This window comes from Charadrius vociferus, unplaced genomic scaffold, assembly GCF_000708025.1.
Source record: "Charadrius vociferus isolate BGI_N301 unplaced genomic scaffold, ASM70802v2 scaffold240, whole genome shotgun sequence".
Taxonomy (NCBI): Eukaryota; Metazoa; Chordata; class Aves; order Charadriiformes; family Charadriidae; genus Charadrius; species Charadrius vociferus.
In genome coordinates, this window is record NW_009646417.1 from 106,294 (window position 1) to 132,669 (window position 26,376).

Genomic DNA, 26,376 nt, shown 5'->3' on the forward strand with positions numbered 1-26,376 from the left:
GCCGCCTCACGGCCGGGGCGGCAGCTGCAGAAAGCCGAAATGGGTTTTCTTCCCCCCTTCTGTGTGTTATATGTTAGTGGTTCATCTGTAGTAACCACCGAAAAGGAAAAAGGTTTAATTTTTTTTTTTTTTAAATGAGATAATGGGAAAGTTGTTAGCTTTTGCAAAACCATGTGGCTAAAACGGGCAAGTGCTTAAATGGGACTGTTGTATCTTCCAAGCAATGATAAGCAGCCAGCGAGTAGTTATCACTTCGCGTCTGCAGATGTTGTTGCTGGTTCCAGTCTGCCAAGGACGTGGAGCAATTAACATAGTCTGCCTGGGGCACAAGCTTCAAGTCCTGAAAGTATTTGAGGCTAATAGAAAGGAGGATGAAAGGATAAGGACAACATGATGGTACACTGAAAAACAAGTTGTGAAGGTGTTTAGTTTCTTGCTGTATCAATAATCAAGGCTAAGTCACCTTGCCAAGATGTCCCTGAGGCAGTGTTAGATCTTGCATCCCAGGGGAGCACTGGAGTTTCTTGCAGGGGAGGTGGGTGATCAGGTGCAGCCCTTATGAGCATTCACTGCCCCTTCTTTCAGGAAAGTGAGAGTCATTCTTTATCAGAAATGGAGCTGAATCGTTGCTCTGAAAAAGGAAGTGACATAAAAGGATGCTCTTGCCCAACTTCCTTGTCTTCCACTTGAGAGTCAGGGGCTGGTCTGTATTGCCTGGTTGATGATGAACCTTTTTTTGATATTTTTTATTTTAGAGTAATTCATCTTTGGAGAGCAACTTGGAGGGCCTAGCTGGTGTTTTGGAAGCTGATCTGCCAAATTACAAAAGCAAGATACTAAGAATACTATGTACTGTGTACGTATGCAGGAGACCTGGGTATCTGGGAGGTGCTTTCTTCTCTGTGCATAAGTTTTAATGTTTAAGGTAGTTTAAATGCCAAGAGTGTCTTTAATTCTTGAGTGCTGTTACAGCATAGAACTTGTTTTACTACAAGCAAAAGAAATAGAGGAATAAGCTTATTACGTACTAGGTATAATTCAAGGAAAATACCTCTTTACAGTACTTTGACTTGAAATGCATACAAAGGCTCAAAGCAGATACAAGAAACCTCAGAGCTGCTTTTCAGTAGCAATGAGAACACAGTGATACTGGGCAATATCCTGTTTCCCAGTTAATTGCTGAAGCTATTGGCTGCTAACACTTATTCAGTCTTATGATCTGTGCTGTTTTCTCATTGCTCGTTCCTCTTCTCTGGCAATGCGATGCTTGTGCCTTCATAAGCCCGTTCACTAAAGGAGTGCAGCTGGGAACACAAAGAGCTGAAAGCAAGCTCTCCTTCTCCCTAGCAAAATGCAGGAACGGAAGTGCCCAGTGTCAGGGTCACTGAGTTGTGTCTGAGGGAGGGGTTGTGCAGAGTCTGTGGTAGTAGGTAAGAGATATATGAAGGAGGGTTGTGGTGAAGAGGGAGAGTGTTCCAGCCTAGCTTATGCTATGGTTTTGCAGATACTTTAAATCTATTTGGTAGGAATGTTTGTTAATATAAGGTAAATAGTACATTTTCCTATAGCAGTAAGGCTGATCTGAAAGTATTAGCTTACATGCATACAAAAATGGTTGAGGAAAATTAATTCTTTACAGTAGGACCTGGCCTTTCCTATGCTGTGCTTAAAATCAGTTATTTTGACTTGAGAAACTTGGAATCAAAATTAATAGCATAAAATGTGTATGCCTCTTGTGTAATCTTGGTGATGCTGTATAATAAAATTATTTCTAAATTACTAACTTAAAACAACTTCTTACATCCTTGCATAAATTCTGTCTATATTATTTGGCCAACCCTCTGTAATACTTGACAGTTAGATATAAATAAAAAGTAAATAACGTAAATGTACTTGACAGTGGCACCTGCCTTTCTAAATGACTGTAGTTCAAAAAAAAAAAAAAGATTCTGTAGAATATTAACCATGGGATAGAACTGTAAGATCACACTAGCACTTTTTTCTTGTTTCGTCATGAGAGAAGTTTAACTTAAAATAAGCACATTGTAAGACGCTATGCAGTTGCCAGTTGGCACGTGATGAATGAACAACTAACACCATGTTTCTTTTTCTGTGTCAGTGCACGTCTGTTACCAGAAAAGCTTACTGTTTACACGACACTAGTTGGGTTGCTGAATGCCAGGAACTACAATTTTGGTGGGGAATTTGTAGAAGCCATGATTCGTCAGCTTAAAGAATGTCTAAAAGTCAATATGTATAATGAAGCTGTGCATTTAGTAAGTTGGTTTTTGTTTGTATGTTTTACATTTCTCCTCATCCTTTTTCTCATTTGCTTCTCTCACCTTTTTGTTCCAGAAAAGCTGGGCCCTGCAATGTGCATTACAGTCTCTTCTGGCATCAATGTGCAGTGCACTGTAGATTGACAGTAGGAATGTGGGAGGGATGTGTGTAATGGAATGAAATGGAATGAAAGAGGGAATGTGTGTGATGTGAGAAGTATTTCCTTTCTCAGGGGGGAGAAATCATAGTACAGTTGCAAAACTGACTTCCAAATGTGTATTTTTCCCAGTGACAAATAAATTTGCGGTAAACAAAGGTGCTTCCCCCCTGCCTATTCTACAGTCAAATGTAACAGATAGATGAAAGTCATGCACTTTCATGGTGTTCAGAGGAGTATTTTGTTGTTGTTGCTGCCATGGGGGAAAAAAAAAAAAGAAAAGAAAATGAAAAGTCTAGTGCTTAAAAGCTATGTCTGATGACTGTTACCAGGCCTGTGTTTTCATTTTACTAATGAGGGGTGAAGATCAAGCAGGCAGTTTAAGTGCTGTCTGTCTTCAAAGCTATTTGCTAAGCTTGTCCTGCTTATAAATTTTGTCTGCAAAAAAGGACTTCAGTGGTGTCTGATTTAGAAGTCCAGTGCCAAGCTCCCCAGCTTCTTTTGAAGCCCACTGGTGAAAATTAAGATTCTAGTATTTCAGTGTATTTTGTCAAGCATGTGGTGTTCAACCGTAGGACACTTTTGCTAATAAAATCTTCATTAGATCTCTAATTGTGCTGTCCCTTGGCTTCAGCTTCACCTTCTCTGGTCAGTCTCATGTAGAAATGACTTGTGAGAGTAACAACTAAGAGAGTGGCAGTGGAAGTCTTTCCTCTGCTTTGTCAAAGACTTTTCAAAGACTGTTCAGAGCAATGAATATCTGGAAAGTAAAAACTGGGTACTTCTCTCTGTTGCAGTTGCTCTCTGAGTACTGAACTGTCTGCTTAGCCCAAATTGCTTTCCCAAGACATCTTCTCAATGATCCGCCTTCGGATCAAAATACCTGTGTTGCTTTTTTGGATTACTTTTTGTGAATGGGCCCTTAGGAAAAAAATGAGCATTTAGGAAAAAAAAATAGGCAAGGTTTGAATTGGTAGAATTTCAGCCTATATTGTCTGTTAAGATTGTGGCGATACTCCAAGAGCTTGGATCCCATCAGGGCCTTGTTTAAGTCCAAAGGCAGGATACAAATCAAAGAAGAGGGGACAGAAAAAAATAAACAGGCACTGCTCTGCCCCAGATGTTTTCTGTTTCAATTGCCATTTCTGTCAGTCTGGATTTCTTACTAGAGTGCAGCCAAATCAGGGATATATTCCTGCCCTGGAGACTTTCTCTTCCCAGGCAAATAGGACCATTTGATTCCCACCACACCATCTGTCATATTTCTGAAACCTGAAAGTGACAGCAGTTTTTACACAGGCTATCTCTGTATCATTATCTGTATTTATGAATAAATCATTACAGAAATTAATCATGTATAATGGCATACAAATTCAGCACTGCTGTTTCCTGATGCACATCTGGACTCATGAAGCAGTGGATCAATGCATCTTCATGTTTTTAGAGTTTTTTTTCCTTCCGCTTCTGTAATTTCAGTGATCTAATGCAGTTTAGAGTAGATAGAAGCACAAGGGGTTTTTTTCTGTAGTATCAGTTTGCATGTCTTTGGATGCATACTGGTGTTTTCCACCTTCCTGAATTAGAAATGTTATCCTTGCAATGTTATTGCAGTGAAACAGACTACAGATGTTATAACGAACCATATATTAGGCAGCGCCTACGGTACTTGCTTTCCAGGGTTGAAAGGTGGGTCTGTACAGCGTGCAATACTTCTGCTCTCATACTACCAAATGAATATTGTGCTTTTATTGATAGTTTGTTTTAGTTAAGTAATGTTTACTTGTTCTCGTGCAGTCAGTTTAAAAAGTATTAATTTAAAACAAATTTTTGGTCTCTTTTAGGTTCGTTTTCTGTCCGATCTTGTGAATTGTCACGTAATAGCTGCACCTTCAATGGTAGCTATGTTTGAGAACTTTGTGAGCGTGACACAGGAGGAAGACGTACCCCAAGTAAGCAAAAGATCTGTAGGCTCCTCTAGTGCTGTTTTCGCAGTTTTTCCTGTACCATTGCTTCTGTACTTATGCATAGAGTAGGGAAGTTGTAGAAATGGCAAACTAAATGGACTGTCATGCAGTTTCCTTAGCGTGGGTAAGCCTGTGGCAGTTAGGAAATGTGTATATAGAGTAAGAAAGTATGGTCCTTTTTAGTGAGGTAGCTGAAGTGAATTTATTTTACTTTTGCAAGCATGTAGTGCCTGACTTGTTTTGCTATATTGATAATATGCAGAAGGATAGTGGAAGTGATACCATTTTTTAAGTCTGCTTGTCACGGTTCAAGTTAAAAATGATACATCTCAAGCAAGGATGCATTTTTTTCATAGCTTGCCAATCCAGTCTTCAGCTGCTGGTATTTGCATCCTCCCGAAATAATAGTTTTGCTGATGTTTTAATTTAAATTAAAATGGATTGCGTATACAAAATCTTTTGGATCTTACTTGTATACTTACATTTCAGTGTATTTCTTTCCTATAGGTACGATGTGACTGGTATATGTTTGCATTTCTGTCATCTTTGCCGTGGGTTGGAAAGGAGTTATATGAGAAAAAGGATGCTGAAATGGATCGTCTCTTGTCTCAGACAGAAAGCTATTTAAAGTATGTTGTAACCCATTAAAAATACTCTTTTTGGTGTCCTTTCAAGCATGGATTAATAGAATTGATTATTGCTCACTTAAAAGTATTATGAAGTCTTAAGTCTGAAAAAAAAAAAAAAAACCCCTGAAAATAGAATAAGTGAAGTGACTTTTGAATTTGAAAACTTGTATTGTCTTGTCTAGTTTTAGGGTATGTTGAAGGTCTTGTTCTGCTCGTGCTGGAGCAGCTGCAGTTGTAATTATGCTGTGAATACTGATAGTTGTTGCTTTAGTGCTCTTGCTTTCTCCCTACGTGCGTCAAGTTAACATTGTTGTCAAGATATGATAATAGAGATATTTTAAGTAGTCACAAACCTGGTTTTTATATACGGTAGACCTCATCAGCTGAAGAGATCAAATAGTAGTACACTCGCAATACGAAAAAAATTTCTGCCCTAAATTAGTCTTTTAAAGGTCAGGTTTTCTTTCCTGTGTAAACAGACGCCGCCAGAAGATTCATGTACCCATGCTTCAAGTTTGGACTGCTGATAAACCACACCCACAAGAGGAGGTGAGTGGTTTTTACATTGCATTCTTTCAGAAAGTTTGAAAAACGATTTTTTTACTAAGGTGTTTTTTTACCATGAAATTAAAAGGCACCTCTAAAAGTATTAATGCTTTCAATTGTCTCCTGTTTGTCATTAATTCTAACAAGTTCTACATGAGGAATTCCATTCTAAGTCTTAGGCCTAAAGATAAGGTTGTAGGGGGTGAGTAGGAGAGTGTTTTGTTGTTTGTTGACAGGCCCCTGACGAAGTGTTATGAAGTGAGGAATCATTGTAAATTGTAGTACTTGTTTTGGAGTTGCAGGTACAGGGCTTCATGTTAAAAGAACCTTTGTGAGAAGCAGAATGTAACTCCTTAATTAACCCTTAATATTTTCCCTCTGCAAGAAAGAAACTTTTGTTACGGCTTTGCTTTCTCAGCTCCAGGTAGTGCTAAACAAATATGTAGAAACTGTACTCAGCAGTTATCATGCCATCTTTCACAATTAAGCCAAAGATACTGGAGGGGAGAGGTGGCATCTGGCTGGTTTGGCGTGGAATTTACCTTTTTGGATATTCTCGGGGTTTTTTTATTTCCACTAAGCTTAGGACAAACTGAGCTGGAAATTGAGATCTAAATTGATCTTCTGGGAAGTTTTGGAACATAGTCCTCTTACATTTTGTTCCCTGTTCTGATTAAATCACAGTATTAGCAATTGTCTTGTTAATCATCATTTCGAGAGAGAGACTGATTTGTCAACTTGAGTATTCTGCCTGCCCAATATCTGAGTTTCCTTATTTAGTTTGATAGAGGAGAGATTAGCAGAGTGTGTTTGAGAGCATGCGTTATCCTGTAAACACGGCTGTTCACTTCAGGTGCTAGTTGTTAACTAGTTTTGTTCCCATTTTGTAGTGTTATAGTTTCAGTAAATGCAAAGCACTTCCATGTAAGGACATCTCTTGGACCAGTTGAAGTTTGCTTTCAGTAAGGCCACAGGCCTCTGGAATTCTTGAACTGCTTTTAGCAAGAGGGTAATTAAACAAAGCAAGCCTGTTGCCAGTTGCACAGATATCAGTGCCATCTCTGGGAGAATGCTGGGACTCACAATTGTGTTGAAAACCATGGCAATGGTATTTTGTACTTTTCTTGAATATGCGGTAGCCGCTGGTTTTGATTGCTCTGGGAACAACATGGCAGTCCTACAGAATGTCTTTCCAATGTTGATATTATGTCTGTTTTAATACCACCAATGAGTAGTGACTGCAGTAATGTTCACTGCTGTAAATTTGCTGGCAGATTCAAATGGTGCCCGTCATGCTCAGAATCCTGGGCTGCCTGTTGGTGTTTAAAAACCTGCAAGCAGTTAAATTTTACTGACACAACGTTGTGTGGAATTAGGAGCAGCTCTGGCATTTAGAATTCTTGAATTATTTTTTGATTTACTAAATCACCATTTTAAGAAACTTTTTTTCTGAATGGAATATGGAATTTAAGAAATACATTTCTGACAGTTCAGGGAGCTGCCAGCTTTGTTACAAGATTCAGCACATCTGATGTTTCTCACCTTTTTCCTTCAGTATTTAGACTGCCTTTGGTCTCAGATTCAGAAGTTGAAAAAGGACCGTTGGCAAGAACGGCACATTCTGAGGCCCTACTTGGCTTTTGACAGCATTCTTTGTGAAGCACTGCAACACAATCTGCCTCCGTTCACTCCTCCGCCTCACACTGAAGATTCAGTGTACCCGATGCCGAGGGTTATTTTTAGGATGTTTGACTACACAGATGACCCTGAGGTACGTGATTGCTGAGGGGGATGGTGAGCGGATTTCACAGTTAGATTCCTGAGGCAATATTGGTCATAATGTGATAGCCCCTTTCCCAGGAGTGTGAGTGGTTTGAAGACCAGCAGCAGTTCTGCTTTGGTACTTCTGCAGAAATGAACTAGGTGACTGAGTTGCCATACAAAGTAAATCTGTGAGGAGCAGAATTTTGAATTCCCTGATGTCTCTAGTAAAACTACATTCACAGAGTTAGACCTTCCTTCCATAAAGTTGGTGACTCAAGTCTTTTTCCAGGCTAGGTATTTATCCTAATGTTTAAAGCCTGTTGTTTACTACTCTGTTAAAATTTGTTGATGCATATTGTGGAACAAAGGAGTGCTTAATTGGGGTGTGTGAAAGATCCATCCATCTCAACAGTCTGCCTCCAGCGTTGGTCAACAGCAGATATATAGACAAAAGTGTATAGGAAAAGAATATATACTGCTTTCCCCAAGTGCTTTTTTACTTCCCTTAGCTTTAAGTCTGCTGCCTTTTACCTGCATTTATTTGCCCCTGGTTTTTGCAATGAACAAGACCATGATTGTGTATTCTTTCCCCTCTATACTGGCCATTCCTGGCTTAATTTCTTATTCCAGCTCAACTGTGATTTATTTTATTTTTTTTTTTTTTTTCCCCCCAGGCTGCGTAGTGGTAGCCTGCATGATGGCTACATAGAGTGAAGAAGAAATGGATGCTCCATGAATTTATAATCATGTTCTCTAATTTTGTTCCCATTTCTTTTTTTAATTAGTCTTAGTATTAATTTTGTTTTAAATGTCAGTCTGAGGTTTGTGTGGAACTGTGTCACACCAGCTTCACAGTCCTGAAGGATACAGGATAGCTGAGACCTCACTGATTATGTGGAAGTTGGACTATTTTTTTTCCACCTGTAAATGTTTATAGGATAGCTTGCGATCTGCAGTGCGTTGCCAGTGATCTTTCATGAGTCTTAATTCTTTTTTAACAGGGCCCTGTCATGCCTGGCAGCCACTCTGTTGAGCGATTTGTAATAGAAGAGAACCTTCACTGCATCATCAAATCCCACTGGAAAGAGAGAAAGACTTGGTAGGAAGAGCTTACCATTATGAGGCCCTGGCGCTTTTTATATGCTACCATGGCTTCAGGGGTATGCAGAGTCCAGCACAAGTTAGACAAGAGCTCAAGTTTTATGAAAAAACTTTCCTAGAGCATTTGAGGAACTTGAATTACCTCATTTAACTATATTAAAACTGTTGCCCGGAATACTGTGGGTCCGTAATATCCAGATAACGGAGAGTCTGTATGATCCAGGGGGACAGTAGCTCCTTAGGAAGGGAATTCGGGTAGTACAGGAAGTGCTGCAAAAAATGTGCAGGCACACCTTACTCTTCATGGGAGCGCTGTGGAGAGTGTGCTTGTGTTATGCTTCCTGGAATTTTGAAGCAGCTGATTTGTTGGGGCATAGTGAGCTTTGCACTGGTTCATCTGCAGCTGGCTGCACATTGGTGTTTCTGAACACACTTTTGCTTCTTACTCCCCCTTGTTGTGTTCTTCTCTTTGGGATTATCTGGCAGAGATAATTGAGCTCGCTCTGAGAAGTCATTGCAGGGCCATTAGTTTGAGCCTGCTAGGAAGCAGTGCCAACACTTTTCTTCATTCCTGCCTGAGCAATATCTGATGTGGGTAATTGATAACTGAGATGGGTTGCCACGGGTAATTGGCTGTGTCGTGCTTCCAAATGAAAACCACTGAACTTTGTATATTATGCAAAAAATGGGCAGAAATGATGTTTTTGGTGATGGCATGTGATAAAGTTTTTTTGGTTGCAGCTGTTCGATTCAGCAGAAACTGCAAATTCAGGGTTGTTGCAGTTACTGGGATAGTCTCTTAATTCTTGGAGGAAAATCAAAGACTAGAGTGAGACACAAGATTTGCCAGAGAGTTAGAAATAAAATGAAGGAAGTAGCAGTTGTTTGCTATGTAATAACGATACGTGATAATGAACTGATTAAAAGATGAAGCACTTGAAGCCTGACAGTTTCTTACATAACCCATTAGCTTAAGTGTGCTTTGAAGTCATTCTGAACATCTGTTGTTTGGGGTTGGTTTTTTTTTCCTTTTCATATATGTATTTCAGAATTACAGATCACCATGACTATTTGTGCAAAACTATTTTGCATAGCAGTATAGTGTTCAAGTGATACAACTACAGAGATAAAATACATCATTACAAGTCATAGTTTAGACAATGCTGTTATGTTCTTCTGCTGTTCTTGTTTTTAATGTTTTATGGATTGATGGACAGACTTTGGAAGGATTGTTCGTGTGTTTGTGCTGCTTTTGTGTGAACACTTGCCCAGAATTATGTGTTTTCTGGAACTTCATTAGTTGATCATTACATCACATTTGCTGTGTTATGTTCTGAACTAAATGTATCTATGGTTTTGCAGTGCTGCACAGCTGTTGAGCTATCCAGGAAATAACAAGATCCCCTTGAACTACCACATAGTGGAGGTATGGATTTTAAAGATAACCTCTTTTGTAGCTTCTTTCTTTCACAAGTAACACATTCCAGTTAGTTCCATGATAGGTCCATTAAATTACAGTTTGATATGGGAGTCAGCCAGAACCTTGTTGAATTCAACCAGCGGCTTTTAAATGAGCAGGTTATATACAGTTGAGTGTTAGTTTTATGCTTTTTGTTGTTATTTTAACTTGGTGCATGGGAGCTTTCGTCAAGTACCAAAATTTCTTAGTGCACTAATAATCCAGGTTGTGGCATTTCTCAAACTTCCAAAGTTTTACATATGATGCTTTTAAAGTCAAATGATGCAGTCAAAGAGATGGTTACATTTGAGTCACTTCTAGTTAAACAAAAATTGAATTAAAACACAAGAGGAAATGGACACGAATTGAAGTACAAGAAACTCATTTAAACATAAGAAAAATCTTTTTTTACTGGAAAGGTGATTAAATACTGGAGGACTTTGCTCAGAGAGGTTGTGGAGTCTCTGTTCTTGGAGAAGTTAAAAACCTAAGAGGACACAGCCTTGAGCAGCCTGCTCTGGGTGACCCTGCCTTATGCAAGGGGCTTTTCACTAGATGATCTCCAGCCAAACTCAGCCGTTCTGCATGATTTTGTGTTTGGATCTTCTAAATGATTTTGTTCTACTGGCTGGGAAAAGAACTTGCAGTGAAATAGTGGTGCACTTCCTCTGGGGCATCCTCCATGTTAGAGAATTTTGAATAACCATATGCGTATCAGAAGAGCAGTGTAGGTTTTCTTTTGCTGCCTCCTTTCAAGGGTCTGTTTTCAAGATGCACAGCTGTATAGAACTTCATTAATTTCCATCAACATTTGAAAGTGATTAAGAGATTTCAATAATAATGGCAACTTGTCATGTAAAGGCTTTACAAAGAAGTAACTATAAGTAGGAATTTCAGAGCTAATTATAACATGAAGTAATCCTATGTAGAACATTTGTCTTAATGAAAATGGGATTGAGAATTCCTCTTGACACCAAAATGCCAAATATTCTAAATGCTGTAAAGTTACATTACTTTTGGTCAGCTTGCTCTTTTTGTACTCTGAATTCAGAACAGAGGAATCTTAAAATTAACAATCATTTTCTGCCTTAACATTGAAGTATCTTCAGTGGTCTTAATCGTCAGTCTCTTCAAGTGCTATATATGGCTATATGGCTGTATGCTTTATGCTCAGCTGTACATCAGTGCCGACAAATAGTTACTGCAATTCCTGATGAAATAAGTTACCTAAAGGCTCTAGAAATTCTTTCATTCAGAAACTTGTAGGATGTGAAAATAGCAAAGGGTTGCGTAAATGAAATTACTTGGAAAGAAGTGCATAGTTGGTATGCAATTTCTTTGACTATTACTGTAATAATTTCCTTTTTCTTGCAATTTTGAGTTATTTTAGAATATTAACTTCATTACTTGTCTATGACTTCTAACTTTTAATTAAAAGTCTAGAGTTTTTAAGGCTTAGCATGCTTTTTTCAGGCTTTTGTTCATTCTGCTCGCTACTGCTCCCTTGTAAGGTCTCTCTTAAGAGTCAAGATGGTAATATGTTGCTTTCAACAACAGTTTAACAGTTTAATCTGTGAAATTTCAGTAAGTCACAGAACTGTAGAAATAATACAGTCTAGCAAATAAAGGAAAGCGTTATTTAAGGTTCAGAACACAACAGTTAGGCAGAAGTAAATGTAGCCTGAAAGCAGGTGTCAGTATCTTCCCAAGTATGCCTACTTTTAAGGTCTCCGAGGTTCCGCATGTAGTTTGCCAAGCCGAGCACAGAATGCTCCATGCTACCTGGAATCTGTGGGAAATGCTGAAATGTGGCACATTTCTCTCAGTAGCTTATTATAGGCACATATGTGGATACTTTTGGCAGCTGTGAACAGAGAATGTCTGGGCAGTGTCATTGGCATGTTGGACTGCTATGCCCTGTTGTGCTTCTACAGCTTTTTGTACAACTTACATTCAACAGAGTTCGGACATTCAGATCATCAGTGTCCTGATCTTTCTTGTGGCCTTGTTATTTTCACAAAGTATGGTATGCCAGTCTGAAACACTCAATCTGAACATTTGGTAATGAACATGTCATGAATATCACAAATAGTTTTATGCAGTATCCCAAACAGATAATGACTGATCATCTAGTTGTTGTTATTTCCTATCTTGAGAAAAGGAGTGTTTTTCTACCTAACAGGGTCCCCTTCTACCTTTTTGCCATATCTATCTTAACAGTATGTCTGAATTACACTGTCACAGAAAGGTTCTCCAGCTCTTTGTAGTCTTTTCATGCTTTCAAATCCTTCCATACAGTAACAGGTTCTAGTCAATGTGTTTTCATGTGCTGCTTATGGAGTCTATAAATGGATGTTGATTTCTTACACTAGTAAGAAGATTTTCTAAAGCTTACTCATTTAAGCTTCAATTCTTCCGGTTTTATTCAGAAGTTTAAAGAGAAAACTGACCAACCATAATGAATCAGAGTTTCCTGATTCCTTTGACATGATTTAAATCCAGTTGAGAATGGCACACAAAACAAACAGAAACTCAGAGATGAATGTTGTACAATGATGATCTTTTCATAGCCCTTAAAGATTGACCTTAAAGCTGTTACTGTAGGCAAACTTGAAAATAAAAACATGAATGATGACTGCAGGATTGTTTTCAGGTTTTTTTAGAAAGATGCTCTGCCAAGGGGTGTACTGAGCATATATTTTTGTTGTATGAAGTGCTGGTTGTAATTTTCCATTGAAAGCTGAGGCTTTATTTATATGGTTTTGTATAGGAGAAAAGAGAACACAATGGAAAAGATACAGATGTAATTTTAATGCAAATAGTCTTTCATGCTAAATGCTTAGGCTTCATTTAATGTGTTTAATATTTGTATTTATTATTCAACAGGATCAGACGATTTCCACTTTTCTCAGATCATGCAGTAGCACTGCAGTAGGTTATATTATAACTGCCCATTTCTACAGTTAGGTGGTGTGTTTGTTAGAGATAATAAATGTATAATGCTGGTGTTGTGTTAGCATGAAATAATAAGGGCAGTTAGCGTGGACTGTATTAGTACAGCATAGGGTTACCACTACCTTTATAAGTTTCTCTGTTTCCTGGAACACGCATTTGACTGAATAATATGGGCCTTTTGGGGTATGTAATTGTTAAAGATTGATGGCCACTATTGTGAAGCTGAGGGTTGTACAGGCAACACTGGACTATGATCTAATTCTGTGCCTTCCTCTCCTACAGGTAATATTTGCAGAGTTGTTTCAACTTCCATCTCCACCACACATTGAAGTCATGTACACAACGCTCCTGATTGAACTTTGCAAACTTCAGCCTGGCTCTTTACCACAAGTTGTATCCTTTCTGTGCTGCTGGAGAGCATTTATAAAATGCAGTCTTTATTTTCTTTGCTCAGTAGATGACGGGATAGCAGTAAATACTGGCAGTATTAATATTTTACAGCAGCTGCATGAAACTTTGCCTCTAATGTTCACATGAAAGAACAGCACAGCCCACTTAGCACAGGTCTGGATTTGCGAAGTGGGGAAGACTCTTCAGCTTTCTGGACAATGTTCTGGTACTTCCTCTGACCTTCGCAAGAAGGGCTGTCTTGGTGAGGGTACAAAATACAATACCCCTGCTTGTCACTGCAACCTGTTTCGATCTGAACAATGTGTGGCATGGTCACAGGCACATTAAAGGCTGAGAAGGAAAGGAAGTTACAGACTTGATCTTTTGTTCTAACGACTGTGTGAGTGCTCCTACTCTTTTTTTAGTAGGAAGCGTAGCAGATGATTTAAAGCAACTTGCCTGAGTTCCCACTCAGTGTCCCCAGTAGGAGCGTTCAAAAGGTCAGTCATCATCTGTCAGCTCAGAGAGGGTGGCTAAATGCTGAGGAGGGAGGCATGACTCCCAGCTAATTCTGGCTATTGCATTGCCCCTACTTTAGTGCCATTTTAGATCGTATTAGATGATGGTTTTAGATCAAGCTACAGACTCTGAGATTGGGGGATGGTTGACAGATGTCTATCCACTCGTAATTTCACGCGCAAATTTTCATTCTACTTCATGATACCACTCGCTGTTTGCAAATCACATAATAGACCCTAACAAGTCTATGTCTAGAATTGGGTGAATATCCATGCAGAAAATTTTCATTGTTGATAGGGACACCATAAGAAAGATAAAGCCCTTGTTGGGTAAAGTCTGTGTAGACATACTTTCTTAAGCCTTCAATGATGATCAAAGGCTGTTTGAGGGTAAGGATCAACAGCAGCCCATGAAGCTAGACTGGTGAGATTACAGAAGTACTCCATTAGGAGGTGTCTTTTCACATCAGCACAGTTTTGCTTGTCACATGATGCAAATTCTAGCTTTCTATGGAAGAAGCCTACGGTCTCATTGCAGTAATGGAAGAAACACAGACTGGGATTAGAGGGTAGAACGCACTATATGCTTCATTTTTTCCACTGTGGGTTTACTGTGATTTACCTGATTTTGGAGTAGATCCAAGGAGCCTTCTGTACAAAAAGCTGATGACATTCTATTCAAAAACTGAAAGGAATAACATCTGACTTATCCAGTACTTTTGTGTTAACCTTAATAATAAACTTCCAGCTTGCACAGGCCACAGAAATGCTGTACATGCGTTTGGATACAATGAATACGACATGTGTGGACAGGTAAATGTGTTTTGGAGACGGTGGAAAATATTCCTCAATATCCAGTGTACAGGAAAAATGAAAAGGCTATGAACAGTAGTCAGAAATACTTGTTAGAACTTCTTGGTGCTATTCAAAATGTTGTCTGGGCTTTGGCTTTGAGCAATCTAAAAAGAAGGTGGAGGACTGACCACTTGCCTCTCCTTCCCAGAAGCACTCTCCCGGAGGTCATGAGTCTAGCTTTCTTTACAGCACAGTTAAGATTGGTGACAACTTTTCTGTGTGTGAAGCTGTTCATAGTTGCATAGTACTTCCATTATGTAGTACTATGCCTGCTCCCTAGTGGCCTGGGAGGCGAGTTGGGAGTGCAGTTAATGGCGTATGTGCCACCCAGAGGAGGAGGGTGGTGGTGATTTTGCCCTTTGAGTGAAGTCTGCATTGTGTAGGAGAGCTTGTTAATTACTCATCAAAAATGTGGAAGTTGTGTATTCACAGAAAGTTTACATTCTAATTGTTAGTTTAATAGGTCATCTCTTTGTATGAAAAAACAGAACACATGAACAGGCTATTTGTCCATAAAAGCTTCTTTCTTATTCTCCGAACTCAAGTCTTTTGTATATGTCAAATAAATACCTGTTTAATGCTGCAGTAGCTTTAGAGTTTAGGCTTGCCTTTGAAAAGTAGAATGCATTTATAAGAAAATCTCAACTGAAAGTTTTCCTGCACTTCTGGCATCTAATGGAGCTTTCTTGTTCTTTTAATAAAGATTTATTAACTGGTTTTCTCACCACTTGAGCAACTTTCAGTTCCGTTGGAGCTGGGAAGATTGGTAAGTTTCTCTCCTTTTGATTTGAACCTGATACTGCAAAAACCTTAAAATTTCAAACTTATCCAGGAACTGTCACGGCATGGCAACCCTGTTAATTGCTTTCCTCCAGCTCTTTAGAGATCTTTCTTAATCTGTTCACCTCCACTCAGTGGTAGATTATCTTGATAATCTCTTTAGTTGCTGTATTGTCCCTGGTGAACTTTGTGATAAGTCTCAACCCCGTATATGCATTCCCTAAACAGGGGAAGTAGAAACGTGATTTCTTTAATTTGTCCTGCACCCTCAGTCCCTTGCTAGCAAATTTTCCAAAATGACTCCTCAATTTACTTGTAATGGTTTGCTCTGACTCTTTGTATCCTGTATTCATTCTGTAATGTAGCTCTCTGTACTACCCTAAACCTTTCATTATAACCTTTATCCTTGAGACCTTGTGATCTGTTTCCCTTCTGCCAAATCCTATCCCCCTAAGTTCCATCAGAGCTGGCCCTGCCATCCATTCTTACCATGCCAAGTCTGGAACTCAGATCTCTAGCAGGAGGTCCCTGGACTGCTTCAGTGTCTAACCACATGTTCCCCTGAGCTTTTCATTCCAGGAACCCATGTAGCAAGAGAGAACGCCTCAGGGTTAAGTCCTCCCTACAGTAACTTCCACGGTCTGCTACTGTACATGCTTTCCGTAGCTGAAATGCCCAAGGGTCCTTTAGGAAAGAGTTGCAGCCCTTCTTGTGATACGGTTTTGTGGCTTTACTTAATTTTCTTGTGTTGTCCTCGTGGAATTAAGTGCTTGCTGGCTGTCCTAGTATATGTCTATGCTGACTGACCAGACAGCAGTCTTCAAAGAGCTGTTTTTCTTTGCCTGGATGTTCCTCAATGGCAATACTTCTATGAGTTTCTCTCATAATCTGCAATTTTTCACAAATCTCGCAATTGTCCGTATGTGGGACTTTTCTTTATCTGAAATGCATTTGAAATCAACCAGAAGTTCAAAAATTCCTGTGAGGGAGGAACAGACTATGAAATCACATCAGTTTCCTTTCCTACGGAAAGGGAAATGCAGCTAACTGTAAGCACAAATTATTTTTAATCTGGTGGGGGAAGGGAGGCTACTTGAAAATATATCACAGAGAGATGAGATTCCAAGAATGCTGATGGCCAATAAGGAAATAGTAATAAAATTACTTCATTGTCTACTCATTAGACCAGGATTGTTTCGTACCTATTAGACCAGGCCAAAAATAGACTAAAACACAAATTTTTTTGCTAAAAGCTATCACATTCTGTCCTTTGATAGGTCAGATTGTCTTACTCAGGACCTTGAAAAGCCCAAACCCAAATTTGTGAGAGAGGTTTTGGAAAAGTGCATGCGGTAAGTAAGATCTGTTGATAGTTGCATTCAAGGCAAAGTTTGATCTTTGCTTCTGCATACTGTTAGATTCTTTTTAACTTGACTCTTGTCTCAGGCATGTCTGTTCTTAAAATTCAGTTTCAGTTGAGTCTGTTGTTTGTATGGTTTTAATCTGGTTTACCTGCTGTAGGACACTTGGGACACCACTTTAGAGGGAGGGAGAAACAGGTGGAGCAGATGGTAGCAAGCTGTCTATCCTAGGTATGCACACCTGTAGTTACAAAAAGACGTGTTTCACCATAGGCATGGAAAGAAATAGAGTTCAGGCAATATTTCTGGAAAGTATTCATCATTCACAGAAATGGAGGGAACTGATCGTTACTTATACTGAAAACAGAGAATCTAATCTTGATTCTTCTGGGTGCCTCTAATGTTCATTGACCTTAAAACAAATAACCCTCCAAACAAACAAAAAAAAAAACCCAAACCCAACAAGAAGAGTACACAGTTAGGGCTGGACTTAAAATTGTTGAGATAGAGGGATATGGGAGAGAGAAAGAGCAAAGTGTTCAAAAAGCTTATGTTATTCAGCATCCTACATGAAAACATTCATCTAGTTTTGGGTGAGTTCAGTATAGGAAGTGTGCAAGTGTTGCGCTGCAAAATGAATGCAGTTTTTCTGTGGCACTCTTCATTTCACTGAAAATTCTGGTAGCAAAATTAAGCCTTTGTGGGAGTGAAATAAGCTGGAAAGTAAAATGAAGACATCCAGTTTATTATTTTTTTTTCTGCTTTGAATAACAACATCTTACTAGTTTTCTGCAGCACATCTTAGGCTTTTGCATAAAATGTTCTACCAGGCAGACTCTAAATCTTTTCACAAGCCAAATTAATTGTATGAGGCTGAAACGCTAGCATCAAGAAGTTCAAACAGAAAGCATCTGCTAGTAAGTTTGGTTTACTTAGCTCTTACTACCCAGCAAACTACCATTCTATTGTATAAACATCCTGATTTTTATTCTATGAAAGTTAAATACAGGAAAGCCATTGTAAAGCAGTCACTTTAGAATTAGCCCTGGTATTATTTCCATTTTAATTCTACTGCCTGTGAAACTTGTTATTTCCAGACTCTCCTACCATCAGCGAATAATAGACATTGTTCCTGCAAGTTTTTCTGTCCTCAGTCCTGCTAATCCAGTGTGCATTTACAAATATGGAGATGAAAGTAATAGTAAGTATTAAAGTTACTGAGGGGTCAAGTTGAAGAAAATAGTGCTTCAGAGCAATGGAACACAATAGATTGACTGTAATATCAGTTGTTTTCATAAAGAAGAATACAGCTGAAATAAATACGCATCTTTTCCATATGGGTAAATATGTTTCACATGAACAATTAATATATATTAAGCCTGGATCTCTGTAGTATAATACTGTTTGTTATTTTATGAAGAAAAGAAAATCCAGATATGTGAAGCTGCTGGTGCTGAGGTGGTTGTGGTGTTGTGCGGCATTGTTTGCCAGAAGTCTAAAATTGGAAATTTCATCTATTTTCCCTGTTTGGGCACAATATTATGCACAAGTCAGCATATGAAGTGATAATGTGGATTTATTTTTTGAACTTCATGAAACAGTAAAGATTTTACCTGTAAACTTGGTTTAATGAAGCATACAGAGGCAGCAGATGATGTGAAGATTGAGGTAGAGAGATATCTTTATTCCTTTTATTACTCTGTATAAAGACAATCCTAAGCATATAAGTGTGAACATGAAAGATACTGTGAGGAAAAACAAGGAAGTATTGTGTTTTTAGGAAATTGGTGGAAGCTGAAGTAGAGCTTTAGACAGGAGAGTGATTACCTGACCTCAGCTCTAAAGGTTCTACTGAAAGTTTTGAATTAATTGTGAAGACCAGGAAGTGTGTTGAGACATTTTATGGAATAGCGATGTGGACAATGATGCTGGAAACTGTTAGTTTTAGGTATAGCTGGGAAGTGTGCTTGTTTCTCCGAGGGGCAAACTGATGTTAAAAATACTCGCTTGCCTTCTACATATTTCTGACTTCTTTGCTTTTGTTTAGGGTCTCTTCCTGGATATACTGTGGCACTCTGTTTAACAATCGCAATTAAAAATAAGGCCAGTAATGATGAAATCTTCAGCATTTTAAAAGATGTGCCTAATCCAAACCAGGATGATGATGATGGTAAGATATATGCTGTTAGGCTTTGGTAGGCTGTAATTTCTTTTGTGTGTAGACTGATCTACCATCCTTTGGAGCTATGAGTGTGGTGGTTAACAGAACTGTGTGCTTTCCCTTCTAATAGTTGGTTTCAATTTATCAGTAAATGGAAATAATACAGCATTTTTAGAGATTTTTGTAAACGTCTTGCACGCAGAGGCAGGCCTGTTTTTCTTAACAGAAGTAACCTGGTGCTTGAGGTGTGCTTTCTTGAGATTATTGATGGAGGTAGCATGAAAGAATTTAACATTTCCTTTGCCTTCGGTGATAGAGAGCAGTTTGTGCTGTTATTGTTACCCCTGAGATTCAGTGCTTGTGCCCTGTCTGAGAGCCTCCCTCACCTTGGTGCAGTCCTGCGACTGCAACATGCTGGCTGTAGTCTTCCATAGATACAAACTCACGACGGGACTCCACTTGTGTTCTTTTTGGCTTTGCAGCCACAGACAGCATTGATTCCTAAAGCCTGTGTGTTCTAGGGGGTGAGAAGTGCAATAATTGAGAAGTGATCTTTACAATGGTTGTCTTTTTTATATTTCCGTAATATTTGCAAATGTTCCGTTATGCAAGCAGAGAACAGCAACAGTCTGTTTTTTGCCCTGGGATCCACTGTCACGTTTCCTGATTAGGCATCAGCCACTGCTGAGTGCTCTCTCCCTCCTGCCTGTCTTCAGCTGCAGGTAGCTGCAGCTACAGGAAGGGACTTGGCACCCTTCACCCCTAGTACCCATATTTGCTGTGCACGCTTTCTGGATCCTTCTACCATGTCATAAATAACCAGACTCTGTAGCCTAATCATCCTTCCCTTCCCGTCTCCGAATCCACTCTCCCTTCTTTGTGGTCTGCCAGCCTTCAGCTTGATGCATACATCTGCCTTTGCGGTCTTTCTCTGCTGCTGTCCATCAGTGCTGTTATAGGTTGGTAGGGTGGCTGTGTCTCTGATAGCTTATTCACTGACCTGGAATTCTTTCTGCACGTTTGCTCCATGGCCAAATGGGAACTTGAAGATCTGCGCATTTTGGAAAGTCTTTACTAGCTTCCTGTTCAGCCTTGCAAAACCCTGATGATGAAATTTTTTTTGCGAAATGGGTTAAAACCATAAGTTATCTCTGCAGTTTTATGAGTAGCTTATGTGCTCTACTTGAAGTACTTACAGTTTCAACTTTAAATAACTTGCAGATGAAGGATTTACCTTCAACCCTCTGAAAATAGAAGTCTTTGTTCAGACTCTGCTCCATCTAGCTGCAAAGTCTTTCAGCCACTCTTTCAGTGCCCTGGCAAAGTAAGTGTAACGTATTATTTTGAGGGTTACAGAACTGTTCAATTCTGACAGTGAAATGCATGATGAAAGAACTGGCCTTCAAGCTTCAGCAATGTTTTAGGTGCTCCGCAATGCAATATGATTAGGACAACTAATGACACTACTTACTGAAGGAGTAGTAGTGTAAATGCTAGCTTGTATCTGTCACTGCAATTAACAGAAATTTGTACATTACAGCCATGTGATGTAAATCAAACAACGGAGACAGGTTTGGAACACTATTTCATGTTAGAATTACTGATTTGGTCATTATGGTGAGGAACAAGGGTTTCTTCTTATGTTTGAATGACTGGGTAGCTCCCACCACAATATCTTGTACTGTGAATATGACACTAGAACAGGTACATCTATGTACAAAATTAAGAGAGAAAAAGATGAAACTTGAAAGCAAACTGCTGTAAACTTTTGTCTACCAAAGCACAGTAAAATCCATTCTAAAATATTTAGAGTGCATCCATTAAAGATATGCTTTAACTTTTAAAGAATTTACTGTACCTTTTGTAGCAAAATGAGATAAAATTACTAATTTTTAATCCTGTGTGCTTTGAAGTTGCTCCAAAGTGGTATTGGTACATGAAAGGTAGTCACATGCATCTTAATGAGTTATTTTTCTATCTGTCCTTAAAGATATATAAAGCTGTTAGAAAAGCATGCACCTGGGAGCTTTATAGAGGCAATGCTGATAAGAATCTGTAGGTAGTAACCTGCAATCAGTAGTGCGAGAGGCAGGGTGATGTGAATACTTAACATCCATGGTATTTTCACTGCTGCCTACCAATAGTGGCAGCCCTGAGATCAAAAAGAGCCTCTTAATGCTTTATAGTTGTATTACAATAAGCTGTGTTGTGAATGCTGTGTAGCAGTTAGTGTAACGCTGCTAAAATAGAGGCTTTTAGCAGTATTTCCTGCAAAAAAAGGGGCAGATTGGATAAGTGTCTAAAGTTACAGAAACACATGTCAAGAGGAAGGTCTAAGGCTCAAAAGGCAGCAAATTTTGCTCCAGCTGTGTATAGCTAAGCACACGAAGCATGAAAGTGCCTCTGGCTTTCAAGAGTATGTGAAATATAGCCCAGCTTCAGGGAGTAGGTTCACTGCTAAAATTTAAGTTGCTTTTAGAAGCTGTCATGCCTTTGTAGCCTGTTTTAGCTCAGAATAGTTATATTTTCCGGTTGTTCAAGAATTGCTGGTGATAGTCACAAAATTTTCTTTTGGTCAATCTAAACCACTTGCCTTGTATCTGCTGCTCTTTTGACCTGATCCCAGCCCTTCCACTGACTACTTACATCTATTAAAAGGTTTCATGAAGTTTTCAAAACGCTTGCTGAAAGTGATGAGGGGAAACTCCATGTTCTGAGGGTTGTATATGAGGTCTGGAAGAATCATCCACAGGTAAGAGGTTACAATGTCAAGTATCTTTGTGAGTTTCATCTCACAGAGGTCATATTTAATAAAAAACATTACAGTTTGCTTTATATCCTTTAAAAATAACTTGTCTTTTGTCATCTTATTTGAAGGAAAGTTCACATTGTATTTACTGTTGTTACTAGTGCCTAAAATGAAGGCTGTACATAAAATATATACCATCAGTGAGGCCACTTCTTCCTCGGAGTTTATTCAGGGAGTGCAAAGACTGTCATTCTGACTCAGATTCATACTATGCTGTTTGTTGTACAAAAGAATAACTTGCTAAAATCATGTTTCTGTTCAAAATTTGAAAACAGTGTAGATGAGTAAATTGAAATAAGATGTAGATCTCATATCAAGAGCAGGCCACATTCTTAGAAATGTAGAAAACTAGGGGGGGTTAGGGCTTTTTTTTTTTTTTTCTGATGCTAGTGAAAGCCATACAGTTATTCCACAAAGCTCATGTTGGACTCACTGTTGTGTGTGGGCAGAGTGAGTAGAGCTGCAGTCAGTGGCTGTTCAGAACAGATCAGTCTGACAGTGCCATGATTATGTTCATTCTTGAGCCAGAGGAAATAACACCCTAAAAGACCTATGAAAAATGCCTCAGTTGTTTAAGCTGTTCAGTTTCTTCAAAGCAGTTGTTTTCTCCCTCAGCTGTCATTCTTCTATAAATAGAAATTGATAAGGAACTTGAGCTGAATTTGCCTGCATTATTTATTTCACGTATTGCTTACTGGTGTGCTTGTATTGCACTTTATTGTGCTTGAAAGCAGACTGTACCTCACAGCTGCACAGGCTGCACATCACTTTCAGAAGTGATGCCACTGAGGACAAGGGGTAATCCTTGCATCTGCTGCTGGACCTGTGGCCCATTCTCTAGGGGAAAAACTGAGCACCTGGAAGTTACCCATCCAAGATGTCACCTTTCTTCTAAGTACAGTAAAACCATCAAAAAAGCAGGATTTTTTTAATATATTAAACTTCCTACCCAAATTACTGACCTTGAAAATATGACGACTACAGTCTGACCTACTTTTTACTGCCATTTACTTGGATCAGAAGAAATTATACATTACTGCAATCTAATATCCATATCCTCTCCCTCTTCATTCCTTTGTATTGCAGCATGATCCAACTGAGGTGGAGGTTTCAAACGCAGACTAAACACTCATGTTAGATTTTTACGAATAAATCAAGATCGCTTTAAAAAATATCAAGTGTAGAAGTTAAGAAGGTCTACTGTTCTACTTGATCATGGAACTTAAATTTTCCTCTGTTGCATTTATTGCAGTTCAGCCTTTTGCTTCTGGTCAAGCACTTCTTTCTTGTGGTTTTTTTTTTTTTTTTTGTCCTGAGTCCACAGCCTCCCTGGCACACAGAAGAAATGGTGCCTGGACAGCAGGACACTTATCTAGAGTCTGTTTGCATGCCACTCACCCTACTCCCATGTCTATGGGAGTGTCCTTTGATTTCATTCAGACTATCAGCAGCATTCGCAAGGCATGTAGTGCTAATGAGTGATCTATGCTGCAAGTAATGATTTAGTATAGGAGTCAGTAGTCCCTGGACCTGTAAGTAAGGTTGCAGGGGTAACTTCATAAAGAGAAACTTTGAGGTGAAATATTTTTCAAAATCCCAGGTGTGTATTTCTTGGAAGATCATGCTCAGTAATCAGAAATTCTTCCTGGCAATAGAGAAAGACAAATAGAGTATTGGATGCTATCCTGGGACTTGAAAGTTGAGTGCTGAGTCTTCTGTATGATTCATTTAGTTATTTTAATTTTCCTTCCTTAAAAGGAACTTTGTTACACTTCCTTATTTGACAATGGGTGGTTGTAAGGATAAATAGGGTGCAGGCTGTGGTTGTTAGATACTGTGGCATTCAAGCACATGAGTAACTATGATAAGCCTTTTTTTCTGAACAGCTTGCAACTGCTTTAGTCAGTAACTCCTCTCTGCAGTTGCCTGCTGGATTGCTTGCAACCCCCCCAAGTAAGCACTTCCATTGACTACACAGCGCTGGCTCTGTCCTGAAATGCATAGGTGCTGTAGAGAAGAGCTTACTGTCACGTTTGAAGACTGTTGCAGTTCAAGCAGAGTATGCTAACAGTAGCTCCTTCTTCATGGTGATCTGACAGGTATATATGCTCTGGTTTGAGTGCTTCAATGTCACGTGCTAGGACTTGTGTCTCTAAGGCCTCACTTCTAGCTATGATGCTTGTATTTTTTGCTTTTGTATGGAAATATGTTAACAAACAGTGATACTCACAGGAAGTAGTAAGGGTTGTTAAAATCAGAATGCTTTTTTATGTAATTGATACAGATTCGCTAATTTCAGCAGCTTTAGGCCAGACTACCTAGCTTCCTAAACTGTTTGAAATTAGCCAGTAATATCACTAATGTAGAGTTGCATCAAACCATCTCTAGTTTTATGTGAGGCTGGAATACTTTACACAGATTGCGTGTGCAAGCCCTTTTCTTATTTTGAGTTACTGTCATTTCTTTCACAAAATACAGATGATTGCTGTGCTTGTGGACAAGATGATTCGGACACAAATTGTTGATTGTGCTGCAGTAGCAAACTGGATCTTCTCTTCGGAGCTTGCACATGATTTTACTAGGTAACAGAATTTGTCTTAGGTTGTTATTTGTCTGTGAATTACTATTTTAAGTGGCCGGTGCATAGTTTAATCTATGGAAACTGAGCAGCGGAAGAAAAAGGTACAATTAAGCTTTTGCTCCATCTACAAAATATGTCCCTTAGCATTTTTCTGTCTGAGTTGGGGTATGAATGTTTACATGACAGTGCAAGAATGTTGCTAGCATGTCATTTTGCAAGTAGTCTCCAAGCCTGCCAAAGCAGAACAACACTGGCACTATTTCTAGACAAAGTATGTTGCTGTGTGTTGTATAGCTGCTAGCTTAATGTGGCCCTGGTCTTTGGTTGAGGTATGTAACTTGTACCGCCATTGATACATTGCTTCTTGAGAATGGGAGGAATGTTTGGTCAAAGTCAATTTGATGTTGGTAGTCTTGCAGTATGTGTATGAAATACAATGCTGGTGTGGAAGTGTACTACAAAATATAGGAAAGAAATTATTGTTAAGCTTTCTTCCATTAAAGGTATGCTTTCCTATGTGCCAAGCGTTTGCTCACTCTAGTAGGTGTCTTAGATGATACTAAGTTTTTAAATTCCCCCAGATAAATTTTTCTGTAAGAAAACACATTTAGTTTTGTATCTTAGAGTAGTGTGTAATGTAGTGTTTTGAGCTTTGTGTCTTTCCTAGATTTTATATCTGGGAGATCTTGCATTCCACAATTCGTAAGATGAATAAGCATGTTCTGAAGATTCACAAAGAGCTGGAGGAGACTAAGGCAAGATTGGCCAGGCAGCACAAAAGAGTGAGTAATTTGTTTGTAATTTTTAATAATTTTAAGCTAAGTTATACAAACCAGCATGCTGTCAGACTGACACATATTTGGGTTGGGGAAGGACTGAATAAATATGTTTATCTGGAAGCGCATCTGCAGACATGTGGTCATCTGTAGCACTAAAATATCAAAAACTGGATGCATGTTCTCAGTCCACCATAATAACAGTAGCTATAACCTGAGAATTAGTAAAATGTTCGAGGGAATTTATACGTATTTGCTCTGTTCAAGCTTTTCCTCACAAGTTTCTCTTCCAATATGACCATGTCTTCCACTTGCCTTCTAATCTGGATTTCAGTTACCTTACTAGATAACAATAAGAACAGTTACAAATTAATTACAGTAAGTTCTGTTAAAGAGTACTCTTGTGGCTTCCATGCAGAAGTGCACGGAAACAGCTATTTGCCATTGAAAAGTTGGCTGTTACTGTTCTTCTGATGGGTGCTGCTGGATTCTGACACTGGCATCTGTCACTTCCTTCTTTCACCTTATTTTTCTGAGTACCTTTGCATGATCTGGGTTACTACACATAACAAACAGATGAGGAAGCAGCCACTGTTGTGTTCTGTTGTCCCAAGAGTGACAGTAAAATGGGGTGAGAGAGTGTCTCCTGTGGCAGGTGCAAAAGACCGGGCGGAAGGACGCTTGGCTGAATGTAATACTTGGTCGTGATAGAATGAAGTCAGTTGATAGACATATCAAGAGTACAGAGAATAAGAGAGAAATTCCGTGTTTGTATGTAGTCTGTGAGTATGATTACCTGCATAAAACCCATAGCTGGCTCCAAAACATCATACGAAGTTAACATCAGAATCTTCCACATGGCACAGAGCGTGATGATGGTTTTTGAAGAAACCTGCACAAGTCAGTCATTTTTCCAGAAGTTTCTGTTGAGCGATCACTAATACCTCACAGTTTGCCAGTGTTGGTTCATCCTAGCCCTTTCATCTTGTTTCCTTCATTCCCAGCAATAACCATCATAGTTGCTTGCATCTTCAATCTGCATTGATCAGTAGTTAATAAATACCCGTGATTATTGAAGACCTAGATGCGGTCATTGATCTTACTTGAGGCAAAGAGCTTCTCTAAACAGATATACCAGTGTTTTCATTTCTGTACTTGTCTCTTATTGCAGCTCTTTATTACTGAGTACTTTAAATGAGTATTGTGCTGGGAAGAAACATTTGTATGCAACAGTGAGTAGTTCTGCAGGCTGTTGCTCTGCTGCATGACCATTCCTGTTAGAGGAAGTAA

The 26,376-nt window shown here is 39.0% G+C and overlaps 2 protein-coding genes across 2 annotated transcripts in view; one reads left to right on the forward strand and one right to left on the reverse strand.

Annotated features, from left to right (window-relative positions):
* The window catches only part of TSTD2 (thiosulfate sulfurtransferase (rhodanese)-like domain containing 2), a 15,232-nt gene extending 14,920 nt beyond the window's left edge, over positions 1 to 312 (reverse strand). The window contains exon 1 of the mRNA XM_009880710.1: positions 189 to 312. Coding sequence (XP_009879012.1) covers positions 189 to 312 — 124 coding nt within the window. The remainder of the gene's footprint in view (positions 1 to 188) is intronic.
* A 78-nt stretch (positions 313 to 390) lies between these two features.
* Positions 391 to 26,376, forward strand: part of NCBP1 (nuclear cap binding protein subunit 1, 80kDa) — a 28,968-nt gene continuing 2,982 nt past the window's right edge. The window contains exons 1-19 of the mRNA XM_009880722.1: positions 391 to 396; positions 756 to 856; positions 2,120 to 2,276; positions 4,279 to 4,386; positions 4,909 to 5,030; positions 5,510 to 5,579; positions 7,132 to 7,347; positions 8,342 to 8,439; positions 9,804 to 9,867; positions 13,138 to 13,248; positions 14,512 to 14,576; positions 15,322 to 15,384; positions 16,676 to 16,750; positions 17,857 to 17,960; positions 18,807 to 18,929; positions 20,142 to 20,244; positions 21,579 to 21,672; positions 24,208 to 24,311; positions 24,978 to 25,092. Of these exons, the coding sequence (XP_009879024.1) occupies positions 391 to 396; positions 756 to 856; positions 2,120 to 2,276; positions 4,279 to 4,386; positions 4,909 to 5,030; positions 5,510 to 5,579; positions 7,132 to 7,347; positions 8,342 to 8,439; positions 9,804 to 9,867; positions 13,138 to 13,248; positions 14,512 to 14,576; positions 15,322 to 15,384; positions 16,676 to 16,750; positions 17,857 to 17,960; positions 18,807 to 18,929; positions 20,142 to 20,244; positions 21,579 to 21,672; positions 24,208 to 24,311; positions 24,978 to 25,092 (1,899 nt within the window). The remainder of the gene's footprint in view (positions 397 to 755; positions 857 to 2,119; positions 2,277 to 4,278; positions 4,387 to 4,908; positions 5,031 to 5,509; positions 5,580 to 7,131; positions 7,348 to 8,341; positions 8,440 to 9,803; positions 9,868 to 13,137; positions 13,249 to 14,511; positions 14,577 to 15,321; positions 15,385 to 16,675; positions 16,751 to 17,856; positions 17,961 to 18,806; positions 18,930 to 20,141; positions 20,245 to 21,578; positions 21,673 to 24,207; positions 24,312 to 24,977; positions 25,093 to 26,376) is intronic.